Raw genomic sequence first — 17,240 nt, forward strand, 5'->3', positions numbered from 1 at the left:
GTCTACCTCAAAGAGGCATATGTTTTGTTGATATTTTGCCCTCGTTTACTCGGCACAAGTGCGCCCGGATTGTGTTGGAAATTTCCAGCAGTTTTTCTGGCGGCACTTTTTACAATTGGGTGGTTTTAAAACTATTTTTCATGGAAAACACTGAAAGAAACCCACGTAGAACCCACGTTCAGGTTTCGTTCTTCATGCATGTCGTCCACCATCTTGCCTGCGTCTACGCCTCTTTCCTCTTCTTTTTTGTGTATTCTCCGCGCTGTAAGCGCACATAGTATGCCAACACGCTGCGCCATCTGCGCATTCTTCTATCCCTCATTGCACTAAAATGAAATAGCTTCGGAGCTACAGCGTTCATAACGTCATATTTCCCCCCAAAGAATGGACATAGTGTTGGACAATGGACGTGTTGCAGCCTTATCACCAACGCCCGCGTAAAATGGCGGCGCTAGACTCAGGCTCAAGATCACCAAAGACGATAAGAAGGAGTGGCTTTTTTAAGTCTGGCTCGCATTTCCGTTGACAGTTCCCGACAGCATTCTTATTCTTGCTTGATGGTTTCTTCTGTTCCTCTAATTTTTCTGTATGCTAATTTTCACAGATGTTCCTTCACGGCAAGATGTTCCTTCTGCAAAGGCCGCCCACGAAATCTTCCAAAGTGGAGTTGACAGTTCCCGACAGCATTCTTGGTGAGTGAACTGAGCCTTTCATGGAACACAACATGGAACATGGAACATTTAATTCTTATTCTTGCTTGATGGTTTCTTCTGTTCCTCTAATATTTCTGTATGGTAAATTTCACAGACGCACGGCAAGATGTTCATTCCACCACCAATCTTTGTGCAGCTTCAGATGAGTTTTCGTAACGCGTAAGCTATATAACGCTAGTTGGATGATATAGATAACGCTTTCGGAGCAGATTGTTACAGCTTCAGATGCGTTTTCGTAATGCTCCAATTTTTTTTTAACGATCCCGACGCAGAGAAAAAAGTACTGCGATGCAGACACGTTGGGAACGTCTACGACCATAGGTGGGTATTTTCCAGCGGCCTCACTCATCCTCACCTCACGAAGCACAGACTTTATTGGCCTCACTCACCCTCACCAAATCTTCCTCACCAGTAACTAAACCTCAGTCACACTCACCCTCACATTCCATTTTAAATTTTGCCCTCACAAACCTCATCTCAGGGCATCGGGATCCCGAGAGGCCTTATCATCCTCATCCTCACATGCCTTCACCTCATGAGGCTATTCACAACCCTTATGGCCTCACGTATCTTCACCTCATGAGGTCCTCATCCTCACGTGTCCTCATGTCCTCACGCGAACCCTAGGCCCATGTAAGGGCCCTCATGTCCTCACGGGGCCTCACGTACTTTCGCCTAATGAGGACCCACATGGCCTCACGAGTCCTCATCCTCACGTACCCTCACCTCATGACGGCCCTTATGGTTTCACGTACATTCTTCTCATGAGGACCCTCATGGCCTCACGACCCCTCATCCTCACGAGTCTCGCGTCGTGAATACCGTTATGGCGTGACGTGTCTTCAAGTCACTAGTAGGCACATAAGCCTTAAAAGAACTTTGCTTCATGTTCACCTGACACGTCGGCGTTGAACTACTGTGTCAGTAGTTGGTACTAATTATACTGCGCGGCATTCAACTGCTTAAGGGTTTCGTCGAGTGATTGGATAAATTTGGTAACAATTGCTACTGTCACAGTGAGATATAACGTTAGTGTTTGGCATCAGCAAAGAGGAGCCCGAACCCATCACCTCATCTGTGAGGTGCGTCACGGACCGTCAGGACTTCACGACCTCATCCGTGAGGTCCCTCACGAAAGGCCTCACAGCCTCATCCGTGAGGTCCCTCACGAAAGGCTTCACAGCCTCATCCGTGAGGTCCCTAACGAAAGGCTTCACAGCCTCATCCATGAGGTTCCTCACGAAAGGCCTCATGGCCTCATCCGTGAGGTTCCTCACAAAGGGCCTCACGGCCTCATCCGTGAGGCTCCTCACAGAATTCGTTGTACCCTCACGTATTGATGGCCTCACGACGACTGGCCTCATGAGGGCCCTCAGAGTGGGCCTCATGAGGGACAATGCCTCACGACTGTCCTCGTGAGGAACATTCAGCGTGGTCTGGCCTCACTCACCCTCACCTCATCGTCGTGAGGTGAGGCGTTCCCATGAGGGTCCTCATGAGTGAGGACGCCCAGCTATGCACCCGTGTATTCCGTTTATAGCGCTCTGCCTGAAGTTTGCAGAACAAGGAATGCTCTTCTGTGCCTCTGCTTGTTATGCCCCAGTTCCACTGATGTAGCTGAACTCTGCATGGCATACATCGCAGTTGTAGGGCTGCCTGGTCATGTCTGTTCACTTATGATTCGGCAGGGTGGCATTCTGGCCAAAGAAAACATTATCTAGCCTGCGTATGTCCGCTTGTGATGTTGTAGCTGCACACTATGGCTGAACTTCACAGAGTACTCGAAGGGATTCTTGCTCGTGTGTGTCTGCCTGTGACAGTACCAAACGTAAACAGAGCAAGTGACACCTACACACAAAAGGAAGAAAACAAGACTGTACTCTCAAGTGAAACGTTTATTGTTGACTCACACACTTTGAATACCAGATTTGTTAGGCCATCATGAGTAACTCACAGACAAGGAACCTCGGATTTCAGACCTTCACAGACCAAGAGTACATACAAGGACCCATGCAGCGTTATAACTGCCAACGATTTGGCCATATTGCACGAAATTGCCGAGGTTCTACACGGTGTGGCATATGCGCCGGGCCTCACCAGAGATCAGACTGCAACAATAAAAGAGCCAAAGTGTGCTAACTGCAAATCCAGCCACCCCGCATCATTTTCTTTATGTCCTGTGAAGATCGCCGCCACCAAAAGGCACCAACACCGGACACTACGACTTCCATCTGACGCTTCAAGGGGTGGTAGTGCCACACTCCCGTCTGGTACAAATGCACAAGAATTTCCTGCACTACCCCCTCGATCTGCACGAGGTGAACGAGGGTCGCTGAACACAATCGCGGCTAAGCCCATCACAAGCAGCCACCCACCGCCTCCTCGTCCATCAAGGCAGATTACACACACTTACGCCAGTGTGACGGAACCAGCAGTCACGAGGAAACAGTTACCCTCATCAGCCCCTGAAGATGTGCCTTCTCTTGGACACTTCTCAGCGGTACTTGCTGCCCTTACGGCAATTGTCTCTGCTTTTTCTGGTGCGTCGCAACTGCCCGAGGTCCAAGCCCTTCTGGCACTGGAGGCATTATCTTTGCATCAGCATGAGGGCATTGTAAGGATTCATTACATCTGATTATTCTCCTTTCTCTAGTGTATCCCAGATAAAGCAACGTCTTCAGCTAGCTGACCTCTCTCATCGTCGACGGATTTCTCGTCTCTGTGTCTTCAACCACATTTATCGCTCGAACTCGTTACGCCCCCATTACATATTACCTCCTACTCGCATTTCAGCTCGACTCGATCATTCTTACAACTCTTACGTATTCAGTCTCGCACCACTTGTTTCAGTAAATCATTCTTTCCTAACACTATCATCGACTGGAACAACTTACCTCAGGACACTGTCAATGTCATCGACCCCCATCCGTTCCGCATTGCATTACAGCGTCACTTCGCTGTGTCATAAACATTTTTGTATTTTGTACAGAATTTTTTCGTGTTATTTCCCTCCAGTTCCTCTTTTTTTCTTTTTGTTGTTGTACACTTGTTGTTGAGTATGTACATGTTGCCTGGCCCACCCCCCTCATGTAATGCCCTCTAGGCCCTTGAGGTGTATGGAAATAAATAAATAAGTAAGACACTGCAAAGACCATGGTGATGCAGTGGAATCCTGGAAGCCTGCGTAACAAGCTCGCTGATTTTGAATTACATCTACAACAGTACAAGTTCCCTTTCATAGCTGTATGCGAACACGGCATGGATTCAACACATTGCGTTAATGGATACACAATCTATCGATCTCATCAATCCTCTGAGAGCAGAACAGCGCTATACGTTCGTAATGACCTCGTTGTTGCGCCCATAGGGTCAGTTTGTCATCGCTCTTATGATTACATGTCACCCCTGCAAGATCCTCCTTGGCCCCATACTGTTAACGGTCGTCAGTACCTATATACGTCCCGCGGTACAGGTCCCGTGGAGTGACCTCGAACGCTTGCTTGGTTCTCTGGAAGCCCCTTCACTCGTGCTGGGTGACCTCAATGCCCATTACTCGGCCAGGGGGAGTCGAAGGACGGACGGTAGGGGAAGGAGGTTGTTGTAGGCGATGGAGAATAATAACATGTGCCTGCTGAACAATCGAGAGCCAACTTACATGCGATCCCCAACGTCACTCGATGTATTGGACCTCTCGTGGTGCTCAACCGACATAATTCGCCACTTGTCGTGCGCTACCAACGTCGACACTAGAGGTAGCGATTATTTTCCTCTATACAGAGCCGTGTATGCCAAAGGGAGTCTGGCCATTAATGGAACATGCCTATACCTGGAGCTCCACCCACTTTTTGAGCTCTCTGGCCAATCACGAGCCAAAATACAGTTCGCTATTAACCCCAGGCTATCCAAGCTATATATTACCTGTATTAACTGGGTGCCGACATTTTCGGGAAACTGGATTGGATTAGATTGAATAGGATATTCCCTGACGACCTAGCAACATAATGGATTTTGCGTCCACTTTTAACGGCGCCATCTGGATGGTGAGGGGCACGCCGGGAAGACGCAGAATAGCAGAAGGCAGAAGTAGCAGTGCTTGCTAGCAGAACTGATTGGCCGGCAGAACCGCTAGTTGGAACAGACTGCCGGTATTATACGTATTTTAACTATGAAACATAACAAGACTGAACCAAGAACGGGCAAAGGTGTGTATATGAATAAAAGTATGTCATGAAATGAACATTTTTGGCCATTTGTAGCGTTTTTCTCGCTATTTGCCTGTGATCGCTGTCGTTACTAGGCCTAACAAGGACGACGAAACACATTATTTTCAGGTAAACATCGACACTGGAGCGTAATTTAAAGGTGATTTGCAAGATAATTGCAACAGAATGTACACTTACGGAATAAAATTGACGTAATTTGCGAAAAAAAATTGTCATGAAATCCTCGCTTCGCCGTTCCAAGCTACGCCGCCATTTTAGGGAAAATTTTGGTGTCATGGCGGCCCGCATAGAAAACAATAGCCAATGAAAAACGCTCAATTTGATTGACAGGTCCAGCACCTTTTTTAGGCTCCTCCTAATGGCCAGACTCCCTTTGGCATACACGGCACTGCCTCTATATATTTCGCACGACAGACTGCCCCTCTCAGCAACTACTGGACTGATTTCTTTTACAAACTGGAGACTTTTTCGTGAGGGCCTCAGAACATCTGTGCACACCGGTATGTCCCCAGAGGCTCTCTTAACGCAATTAGCCGCAGTATTCAGGACGCGGTAGTCATGTCCAAAAGGGTAACAGGACATGTCGGTCGTTCTCCAGCAACCACTTTAGGGCATTAGGACGCCGAGCAGAAAGAACAGCTCGTCGGAGAGGGCAACTTACGGACATTGTGGAATACCGCCGGATGAAAGCTAAAGTAACACGAGTACTTAAGAAAGAGGACAGAAAGCGTTGGCGTAAGTTTTGTCACCATCTTTCACCGTCTGACCCGGCCACGAAGATGTGGCTGACAATTCGATCTCTGAAGGAGGCGCCCCCTCAAAAGAATCCTCTCGCGGCCTTCGCTATCGTTAAGGGTGTAGACGAAAACACCCTAGCGACGGATTTCTCTGTGGTACTAACGACACCGGCGGCTGCATCGACGACACCGCTACATCGCAGTTTTGTCCACAGTTTGACGGCTGAACTTCACCAAGACTGGCCAGTAAAGGTGGTTCTTTTCTCCTCTCTCTTGAATCCCCGTGGCTTGCCAGTTGTCGGTGATGATGACGGTTGAGTTGCAGGTACTCGACAGCAGACGATATTCAATAGTTGGTAACAGGTTTATTTACAGCAATAGATTTTAAGTGGACAAAGTTTACATCATATGGCAAAGTCACCCCGAGCCTCCGAGCAGGTCCGTTTGCTACGGAGTCCGCAGGCCAAGTCCCTCTCATTTCCCAAACTACCCCGCTCTCTGGGTTGTTTTTCCGTCCCCCCGATGTCCCCCTTTCGCGCTATTCAAACGAAAACACTCAGCAAAAATATAACAAGACAACATCCCTCGCACAACCGTTAGCTCGACTGACACAACGTCTTCGAACTCAAAATTTATTACCTCTTCTTGTCGGCTACGGACATGTGCGAGGCGCGGCTCACAGAAACCCGATCCTGCGTGTCTTGGAGTCAGAATCTGGTGATGGCTTCCAGACCACGTGTGTGAGAGGAACAACGGTAAAACCTCACGGTGGCCGGTCATTTTCCGCGAAGTGCGGGGAGAAGTAAACACAAAAATAATGAGCCATTCGGTCGCAGAGGAAGTTTCCACTTTACACCTCCCACCACAAGAGTGTGACAGGGCATTTTTGTTCTGACACAATCAAAACTACTTCCTGTGCGACTCTCTCTAGTGACAATGACGCCATACATACTACACGAATTATGCAAAAGCGAACCAGCATATACAGAGAAGACCACTTGCAGAAATTCGGGGTCCAACAAACATGCACAATATAAAAGACCGCCTCACACTAACCTAGAGAGCGCGTCGTCTTCATTCGCGTGTTTTTCTCCCCTCCGGTTCATAACGGTAGGGTTGTCACTTTTTGCTTTCCACCGTTTCCTACGGCGGTGTTGGGACCTCGGCAGTACTTCGATACTGCTGTGTGGGCTCCGCTCCACCATGGCCATTTCTCTCTCGGAATGTTCGAGTAGGGCGTCCGATACCCAAGTATCAGTGCTTTGTTTCTCCGCCCGCCCTTTTATGACGGCTTGCAGAGGTACAGGCCGCCGCATGCTCTCCCTGCAGCACAACCCGCCGTCTGTCACTTCTAAGTTATGACTTTTGTGTCTCTCGTGCCCCCTCATGGCTGTGGTTTTAGAGTTGTTTTCCTTTGTTTGTCCGAACAACCCGTATTTGACCGTGCGCGGTTTTGCTTCCGTCGCCTCCTGTGTGGCTACGTCCGACTCTGCGACCTTTATCCCTACTTTGAAGCATGTTTTGTCCCCTTGAACATTACGAGTATCAGCGTCTATTGCTGTGCTGGCTCCTGCTTCAGTCATCGTACCTGAGGTCAGGAGTTCCCATGCTCCTCCCGAAAGAAGGCAGTCTGTACCCTGGGTTAATTCTTCCGTAAAAGCGCAGAGTATCGATCCTGATCCTTCGGCGCCGCGGTGATTGTTTTCTTCTCTGGGTATGCAAAGCGACAATGTTCCCGATTTCGCTTTGACCTTTTGACCGAATGCCGACACAAGCGTTACACTTTCCGTGGCCTCCGCGCTTTCCTTTGGAAACAAGCTGGACCTCATCACTGTTAGCTCGGTTCCTGTATCCACCACAGCTTGTACTATTGTGCTCCCACTACGCAGTTCGACAGTCTGCAATGCAGATACCTGTGCCGCCCCTTTCGCAGTTGCGCAGTTAGTCCTGTATTCATTCATTCCATGGTTCAACGTATCGCCAGCCACGTTAACTCCAGCGTAATCCGGCGCGGCCGACACGGTAGCCACATTCACGGCAGCCTGTACGTGCCTGTCCTCTGACTGTCTCTGAGGGCAGCCTCGCGCAAAATGTGGCCCTCCACAAATAAAGCATCGTACGGTATTTTGGCCTCGATTGCCATCCGTTTTCTCTGCGCGTTGCGGTGGTTGTCCCGCCGCCTGTAACCGACGGTCCCTACTCGCCGTTCCAATACCCCTCGCCTCTTCGAAGGCGTCCACCATTTCTGCAATTTCTGCCGCGTTGACCCATTCGCTCCCCTCCTGAATCTTGACGTATTCGTACGCCGCTGGAGAGATCACGGTTTTCAATTGATCGGCTACTACCAGCTCGATTAGGTCATCATAGCTGTCGACGTCACGCGACTTAGCGTAGTACATGAGATAACTCTTGAGCCTAGACGCAAAGTGTGTCCACCCTTCATCCCTCAATTTCGTCGACGTTAGAAACTGTTGCCGGTACTCTGCCGGTGCCAACCTCAGTTCTTTTAGTACGGCGTCCTTTACCGCCTTGTAGCTGTCTAGCTCGCCCGTAGAAAGCTTGGAATAGAGGTGCTTTACTCGCTTAGTGACCAAAGGAAGCACTAGATGGCTTTGGATTTCGTCCGGTACTTTATAGGATCGAAAAATCCCTTCTATACCATCAAACCACACCGGCACTTCTAGGTCGGATGGCAACGGCAGGAGCACGCTTTTTAGTTTTTTAGCGTAGCGCTCAAGTGTATCCTCTCGCGATACTGGTGGGGGTGATGAGCTTCTCGACGACCTTTCGCTGTTCGCACGTGATATTTCTAACTCAATGCGCCGCGCCCGTTGCTTTTCAAGTTCAATTTGAAGTTTCAGCCGCTCGAGTGATACGTCCGAAAGATCACTTCCCGCCGGCGTGATACCATCCCGACTGTCTGTTGGTGTGTCACCCTGACCCGATGCCATGTTAGCCGCCACCAACTTTCTGTCGTTAACAGTGTAAACCGTACCACTGCGCGTGGGCATGCGCCAGCTAACTCTATTCTTGTCTCTGACCACACTGGACACCGAGGAGTGCAAGTAATCTCCTACCTGTTGGCTGTCCGCAGTTCCTGTTGCTGTCCGTTGCTTGTCGGCGACTCTCGCTGCAGTCCGTCGCAGTTGTGCCTTGAGTGTCGCTGTCCGTCGCGATGATGCCGTACCTCGTCTTCGCTGACCGTTGCCGGTAGCGTCTTGCTCACTGCAGTCCGTCGCAGTTGTTTTGGATGCCGCTGTCCGTTGCGGCGGTCCCGTACGTCGATGTCTACGCTGGCTGTCGCGAAGAAATCTCACTTACTGCAGTCCGTCGCAGCTGTGCTTCTGATTCCGCTGTCCGTCGCGGTGATTTGGGACGTCGCCGTTCTGCTGAACGTTATCGGGTGAATGGCAGTACTGCAGTCCGTCGCAGATGTGCTTCCGATTCCGCTGTCCGTCGCGGTGATTTGGGACGTCGCCGTTCTGCTGAACGTTGTCGGGTGAATCGCACTTACTGCAGTCCGTCGCAGATGTGCTTCCGATTCCGCTGTCCGTCGCTGTGATTCGGGACGTCGCCGTGCTGCTGAACGTTGTCGGGTGAATCGCACTTACTGCAGTCCGTCGCAGATGCGCTTCCGATTCCGCTGTCCGTCGCGGTGATTCGGGACGTCGCCGTGCTGCTGAACGTTGTCGGGTGAATCGCACTTACTGCAGTCCGTCGCAGATGCGCGTCCGATTCCGCTGTCCGTCGCGGTGATTCGGGACGTCGCCGTGCTGCTGAACGTTGTCGGGTGAATCGCACTTACTGCAGTCCGTCGCAGATGCGCTTCCGATTCCGCTGTCCGTCGCGGTGATTCGGGACGTCGCCGTGCTGCTGAACGTTGTCGGGTGAATCGCACTTACTGCAGTCCGTCGCAGATGCGCTTCCGATTCCGCTGTCCGTCGCGGTGATTCGGGACGTCGCCGTGCTGCTGAACGTTGTCGAGTGAATCGCACTTACTGCAGTCCGTCGCAGATGTGCTTCCGATTCCGCTGTCCGTCGCGGTGATTCGGGACGTCGCCGTGCTGCTGAACGTTGTCGGGTGAATCGCACTTACTGCAGTCCGTCGCAGATGTGCTTCCGATCCGCTGTCCGTCGCGGTGATTCGGGACGTCGCCGTGCTGCTGAACGTTGTCGGGTGAATCGCACTTACTGCAGTCCGTCGCAGATGCGCTTCCGATTCCGCTGTCCGTCGCGGTGATTCGGGACGTCGCCGTGCTGCTGAACGTTGTCGGGTGAATCGCACTTACTGCAGTCCGTCGCAGATGTGCTTCCGATTCCGCTGTCCGTCGCGGTGATTCGGGACGTCGCCGTGCTGCTGAACGTTGTCGGGTGAATCGCACTTACTGCAGTCCGTCGCAGATGCGCTTCCGATTCCGCTGTCCGTCGCGGTGATTCGGGACGTCGCCGTGCTGCTGAACGTTGTCGGGTGAATCGCACTTACTGCAGTCCGTCGCAGATGCGCTTCCGATTCCGCTGTCCGTCGCGGTGATTCGGGACGTCGCCGTGCTGCTGAACGTTGTCGGGTGAATCGCACTTACTGCAGTCCGTCGCAGATGTGCTTCCGATTCCGCTGTCCGTCGCGGTGATTCGGGACGTCGCCGTGCTGCTGAACGTTGTCGGGTGAATCGCACTTACTGCAGTCCGTCGCAGATGCGCTTCCGATTCCGCTGTCCGTCGCGGTGATACGGGACGTCGCCGTGCTGCTGAACGTTGTCGGGTGAATCGCACTTACTGCAGTCCGTCGCAGATGCGCTTCCGATTCCGCTGTCCGTCGCTGTGATTCGGGACGTCGCCGTGCTGCTGAACGTTGTCGGGTGAATCGCACTTACTGCAGTCCGTCGCAGATGCGCTTCCGATTCCGCTGTCCGTCGCGGTGATTCGGGACGTCGCCGTGCTGCTGAACGTTGTCGGGTGAATCGCACTTACTGCAGTCCGTCGCAGATGCGCGTCCGATTCCGCTGTCCGTCGCGGTGATTCGGGACGTCGCCGTGCTGCTGAACGTTGTCGGGTGAATCGCACTTACTGCAGTCCGTCGCAGATGCGCTTCCGATTCCGCTGTCCGTCGCGGTGATTCGGGACGTCGCCGTGCTGCTGAACGTTGTCGGGTGAATCGCACTTACTGCAGTCCGTCGCAGATGCGCTTCCGATTCCGCTGTCCGTCGCGGTGATTCGGGACGTCGCCGTGCTGCTGAACGTTGTCGAGTGAATCGCACTTACTGCAGTCCGTCGCAGATGTGCTTCCGATTCCGCTGTCCGTCGCGGTGATTCGGGACGTCGCCGTGCTGCTGAACGTTGTCGGGTGAATCGCACTTACTGCAGTCCGTCGCAGATGTGCTTCCGATCCGCTGTCCGTCGCGGTGATTCGGGACGTCGCCGTGCTGCTGAACGTTGTCGGGTGAATCGCACTTACTGCAGTCCGTCGCAGATGCGCTTCCGATTCCGCTGTCCGTCGCGGTGATTCGGGACGTCGCCGTGCTGCTGAACGTTGTCGGGTGAATCGCACTTACTGCAGTCCGTCGCAGATGTGCTTCCGATTCCGCTGTCCGTCGCGGTGATTCGGGACGTCGCCGTGCTGCTGAACGTTGTCGGGTGAATCGCACTTACTGCAGTCCGTCGCAGATGCGCTTCCGATTCCGCTGTCCGTCGCGGTGATTCGGGACGTCGCCGTGCTGCTGAACGTTGTCGGGTGAATCGCACTTACTGCAGTCCGTCGCAGATGCGCTTCCGATTCCGCTGTCCGTCGCGGTGATTCGGGACGTCGCCGTGCTGCTGAACGTTGTCGGGTGAATCGCACTTACTGCAGTCCGTCGCAGATGCGCTTCCGATTCCGCTGTCCGTCGCGGTGATTCGGGACGTCGCCGTGCTGCTGAACGTTGTCGGGTGAATCGCACTTACTGCAGTCCGTCGCAGATGCGCTTCCGATTCCGCAGTCCGTCGCGGTAGTTTGAACTCTCGCCGTGTCGCTGGACGTTGAAGGTAGAATCTCGCTTGCTGCAGTCCGTCGCAGCAGCGCTCCTAGTCCGCTGTCCGTCGCGGTGATTCTCCTAATCCAGCTTCTATGGCTCCTAGTTCACCAGCCGCCCATACGGCTGTCCTTGTCCTTGGCTGCGGTTTTGAGTGACTTGCCGGTCCGTTTCATGATGCTGATCGCTGCTGCTCTTCTTCTGGCCAAGATGGGGATCCTGTCGACTGCGCCAGTAAAGGTGGTTCTTTTCTCCTCTCTCTTGAATCCCCGTGGCTTGCCAGTTGTCGGTGATGATGACGGTTGAGTTGCAGGTACTCGACAGCAGACGATATTCAATAGTTGGTAACAGGTTTATTTATTTATTTATTTATTTATTTATTTATTTATTTATTTATTTCAACGATACTGCAGGCCCGAAGGGCCCATGCAGGAGTGAATACAGGACAGATATCAGGGCGTACAAAAGCGACATACCTGCGGTACTCACATGCTGTAGCTATAAATTGCTCTAATTAGGTGCACTGGCATTCCACTGCTAATGAGAAGGCATTGTCGGAGCAAAAGGCTTCAGATGGTAATCGGTTCCACTCTTCAATGGTCCGAGGAAAGAAAGAATACTTAAATCTGTTAGTACGCGCAAATATGGGTGTTATAGCATGCCCATGAGAATGTCTACCTGTTCTTGTATTTAGTTCCGATATGTAATTGCTCCGATTTAAACCTATGCGATGGAAATAAAGAGAATACATAAACCTCAATCGAGCTTGTCTACGACGTTGCTGTAGCGGTAGAAGGTCTGCCTTTGTCATCAGCTCGGTCATCGAAGCAAGCCTATCATACCGGTTATAAATAAAGCGCAATCCTAATTTCTGGATTTTCTCAATTTTCTCAATGTCAACTTTCGTATGGGGATCCCATACAATACTGGCGTAGTCGAGGGTGGGAAGGATCACCGTTTTAAATGCCATTAGTTTCACAGTCACGTTCGTGTTTTTGAGAAGTCTTCTAAGGACACCCAGTTTTCGACGAGCTGACGAACATAAGTCTTCTATGTGCTTTGTCCATTTCAGGTCACTTGTTATTGTGACACCAAGATATCTGTAATAATTCACTTGGGATATTTTACTGTTGTTAATAGTGTACTCGTAACATAGGGATTGTTTTTGGTTGTTATAGTCATAAAGACAGTTTTCTCCAAATTAATAACCATGTCCCATGTATTTACAGCAATAGATTTTAAGTGGACAAAGTTTACATCATATGGCAAAGTCACCCCGAGCCTCCGAGCAGGTCCGTTTGCTACGGAGTCCGCAGGCCAAGTCCCTCTCATTTCCCAAACTCCCCCGCTCTCTGGGTTGTTTTTCCGTCCCCCCGATGTCCCCCTTTCGCGCTATTCAAACGAAAACACTCAGCAAAAATATAACAAGACAACATCCCTCGCACAACCGTTAGCTCGACTGACACAACGTCTTCGAACTCAAAATTTATTACCTCTTCTTGTCGGCTACGGACATGTGCGAGGCGCGGCTCACAGAAACCCGATCCTGCGTGTCTTGGAGTCAGAATCTGGTGATGGCTTCCAGACCACGTGTGTGGGAGGAACAACGGTAAAAGCTCACGGTGGCCGGTCATTTTCCGCGAAGTGCGGGGAGAAGTAAACACAAAAATAATGAGCCATTCGGTCGCAGAGGAAGTTTCCACTTTACATGGCCCTGTCCACCGGAAGTTATAGACCGCGACTTCACACTAATCGAGGTAAAGGCAGCGTTGAAGCTTGTGAACGCCGGCTCGTCCCCGGGACCCGATCAAATCACCTGTGCCGCACTGTGAAACCTTGACGGGCGGTCACTCCAAGCTCTCATTCATGTGTATAATACGTCTTGGCAACAATGATCTTTACCACCTACCTGCAAGGAGGCATTGGTTGTTGGGGTAGTTTCATTTTAAATCGAACAACGTGTGAAAGTCGTATTTTTTAATTCGCCCAGAAAAAATATATGTTAGAGGACTGTTCAAACGACGCAAATCGCGCCACGTGCGACGCTCGTGCGTGGAGTAGTTTCCGCGTAGGAGAGGGGGAAAGTCTGAGGCTGCTTGAGCACGCTTTCTTCTGGACCGACTTTGACGGGATCTAGCACAGCTAATTTTATCTCTAGGAACTGGAAGTTTTTTGTGATTATAGGCTACACCATGGACATTGTCGACCGTCACCCACAGAACTCTGAGAGCCACAGATTTTCTGCTAAAAAATGCCAAACTTGGCGTAAATGTTCAAAAAGGCCAAACTCTGTTACCAATTTTCTTCATGACGGAACGTCTGAAAACATCGAGCTTAGTGCCATTCGATAGGACATTTAAAGAGCTTTCGTGCTGTATAGAATTCCTGTTTCTCAGCCCAGTTGTTTTTGTGTTATTAGCTTGAGAATCACACATGGTAGGCGAAAATTGCCAATGTTGCATCTCAATTTTCTCAAAAATGCCATCTTCGATTTCCTTGGTTATTTTTCAAAAGGTGGTGTCATGTCTGTACTTTAGACGCCAAGTGTGACCATCTTTTATTTTTGCCTGAGAGACGCGCAGCGATTTTTTACGTCAGGCATGGTGCACGAGGCTGCGGCCTTGCGCGCCCCACCCACGAGCACGCGACCTTCAACCTCTTCTTTGCTACATGTGTCCCGTTGACGGAGAAATCAATGACCACACTGCGTGAGCTTGTTGTAGTGTCCCCGGAGCATCACTTTACGTTTACCCAATGGTCTCTCAGTTCCGTCAGGCTCATTCAAACCGTGGGACAGTACATGAGTTGCCTGTGCGCCCTTGACGAGAAGCACAGGTTCGACGAACATACCGACAAAGCAATGAGAAGAAACGAAGCGCTTCGTAGAGATCTTTATCCACTGGTAACATCTTAGCTTTTGTTTCAGGTTGCTGCCAGTCCCTCAGTTAGTGTGAAAGGCACATCCTTTTCATTGGTAAAAGAACGAAAACCGAACGTTTCGAAAAACGTAAAATGTGCCTATTGCGAGACCCCTGCAGGTGGTGGCTGCCACCATTGGATTAGCATCATCCGATAGCTTTAGACATGACCTTTCACATGATGTAAAGTAACTGGGTTTAAACGCATTCTTTGTCCGCCTAGTATCGCAAAACCACGAGTGGTACGCAAAAATTTTGCATGTTCGATCTTAATTATTTCTAAAAAAGCCGGAATATTTTTCACGATTTATTCCACAGGGGCAGAATTATGCCGGTACTTTGCGCTGCTGGTAAAGTACCTTTTCTCTTTTTGATTGAGACGTAGGGCTACCTTTCCGCGGAGCGATTTTTCCAGACAAAGGCTCTCTTTGCTTTCTCTCGTATGTTTACGAGCGCGTTTTGCTTCGTAGTCTTTGCTTTGTAATTTAATGCCCAAATGTTGCGTTATGTACTTATTTTGCACTTATGGTACGTATGTTTATTTTTTCCTTTGGAGACGCAGAGCAATACTTTCGTGGGCGACTTGAACTTGCTATTACGCACTTTCGTGGGAGTCGCACGCACGACGTGTGCGTATACGCACGTGCGCATATTCACTATTCTTCCGCACATGTGCTTGAGGCAATGCACATACGCACGCTATGAGGCTGTCGTGCGAGTTAATATTAAGAAGGCAGAACTACGGCCACAGGGGACAGAAAGTTACAACACCTGAGAATACAAATTTGTGGTCGCGTGGTTGCAGTCGCCTCTTAACTTGGGCGCAATAAGTGATAGTTCCGAAGGTGTGCGTGCTCTCTTTAATTAGTTTTATGCTCCGTAGCGTTATTTCGGAACCACGACGAGTGGTACAAAACCCGTAAGACCGCTGTGATGACAGTTGCTGCTCTCAAGTATAACCGTTCGCCCTCACCGAGATGTGTCAGTGTCGCCGTGGGAATCAAAATTTCTGACAGAACAACGTACAACTAAAATCCCTCGTTTCCGGTAGCCGTAGGTACCTTAAACCCTCGGTGTGGTCTTCAGTAGTCCTTCTGGCATCCATGCGCTTGAACCCACTCACTTTATATCATGTGAAAGGACACGTGTAAAGCTATCGGATGATGCTAATTTAATGGTAGCAGCCACCACCTGCAGGGATCTCGCAACGGGCACATTTTACGTTGTTGGAAACTTCCGCTTTTCGTTCTTTTACCAATGAAAAGGAGGTGACTTTCACACTTCCTGGGGGACTGGTGGCAACCTGAAACAAAAGCCAAGATGTTACCAGTGGATAAAGATCTCTACGAAGCGCTTCGTTTCTTCTCACTGCTTTCTCGGTATGTTCGTCGAACCTGTGCTTCTCGTCAAGGGCGCACAGGCAACTCATGTACTCTCCCACGGTTTGAATAAGCCTGACGGAACTGGAAGGCCATTGGGTAAACGTGAAGTGATGCTCTGGGGACACTACAACAAGCTCACGCAGTGTGGTCATTGATTTCTCCGTCAGCGGGACACATGTAGCAAAGAAGGGGTTGAAGGTCGCGGGCTCGTGGGTGGGGCGCGCAAGGCCGCAGCCTCGTGCACCCTGCCTGACAAAAAAAAATCGCTGCGCGTCTCTCAGGCAAAAATAAAAGATTGTCTCACTTGGCGTCTAACGTAGAGACATGACGCCACCATTTGGAAAATAATCAAGGAAATCGAAGATGGCATTTTTGAGAAAATTGAGATGCAACATTGGCAATTTTCGCCTACCATGTGTGATTCTCAAGCTAATAACACAGGAACAACTGGGCTGAGAAAAATGAATTCTATACAGCACGGAATCTCTTTCAATGTCCTATCGAATGGCACTAAGCTCGATGTTCTGACGTTCCGTCATGAAGAAAATTGGTAACAAAGTTTGGCCTTTTTGAACGTTTACGTCAAGTTTGGCATTTTTAACAGAAAAGCTGTGGCTCTCAGAGTTCTGTGGGTGACTGTCGACAATGTCTATGGTGTAGCCTATAATCACAAAAAAAACTCCAGTTCCTACAGATAAAATTAGCGGTGCTAGATCCCGTCAAAGTCGGTCCAGAAGAAAGCGTGCTCAAGCAGCCTCAGACTTTCCCCCTCTCCTACGCGGAAACTACTCCACGCACGAGCGTCGCACGTGGCGCGATTTGCGTCGTTTGAACAGTCCTCTAACATATATTTTTTCTGGGCGAATTAAAATATACGACTTTCACACGTTGTTCGATTTAAAATGAAACTACCCTGTTCCCGTCTTGAAACCAGGCAAGCCCCTGCCCTATCCTCCTTTCGCCCTGTGAGCCCGACAAGCAGTATGGGGAAACTGATGGAGAGAATGGTTTTGCATCGCCTGGTGGCTCGAAAAACAACGTGCGTTCCCTCAAGAAATGGCTGGATTTCGTCGCCACCGAAGCTCCATGGATCCAGTTCTCGACCTAGTCTCTACAGTCCAACATGCTCGTGCCCATCGGCGGATCGTCCTATCGGTTTTCCTCGACATATAACGCGCGCATATGATATCGTCTCGCACATTTGTGTGCTGCACGCCTTGTGCTCGTTTGGGGTATCCGGTCGGCTCTTCATCTGGCTCCCT

General features: G+C 50.4%; 1 protein-coding gene across 1 annotated transcript; it reads right to left on the minus strand.

Moving 5' to 3' along the window:
* Nucleotides 1–8,990: 8,990 nt before the first annotated feature.
* LOC135374204 (dentin sialophosphoprotein-like) lies at nt 8,991–11,854 on the minus strand. The gene is made up of 9 exons (XM_064607200.1): nt 11,790–11,854; nt 11,320–11,484; nt 10,933–11,193; nt 10,642–10,806; nt 10,351–10,515; nt 10,060–10,224; nt 9,673–9,933; nt 9,382–9,546; nt 8,991–9,255 (listed from the first exon to the last, which is right to left on the minus strand). The coding sequence occupies exons 1-9, from the start codon at nt 11,852–11,854 to the stop codon at nt 8,991–8,993; spliced, it is 1,677 nt and encodes a 558-aa protein (XP_064463270.1).
* Between the last annotated feature and the right edge of the window lie 5,386 nt (nt 11,855–17,240).

The sequence above is a fragment of the Ornithodoros turicata genome, unplaced genomic scaffold (genome assembly GCF_037126465.1).
Source record: "Ornithodoros turicata isolate Travis unplaced genomic scaffold, ASM3712646v1 Chromosome48, whole genome shotgun sequence".
NCBI classification, from domain to species: domain Eukaryota; kingdom Metazoa; phylum Arthropoda; class Arachnida; order Ixodida; family Argasidae; genus Ornithodoros; species Ornithodoros turicata.

What these genes read in the sequence shown, in the direction of transcription:
- LOC135374204 (XM_064607200.1), bottom strand. Translation starts at nt 11,854, where the DNA reads ATGAAACGGACCGGCAAGTCACTCAAAACCGCAGCCAAGGACAAGGAC. An exon ending in CGCATCTGCGACGGACTGCA is followed by an intron (nt 10,516 to 10,641) that starts GTAAGTGCGATT and finishes GACAACGTTCAG; the next exon opens with CAGCACGGCGACGTCCCGAA. An exon ending in CGCATCTGCGACGGACTGCA is followed by an intron (nt 10,225 to 10,350) that starts GTAAGTGCGATT and finishes GACAACGTTCAG; the next exon opens with CAGCACGGCGACGTCCCGAA.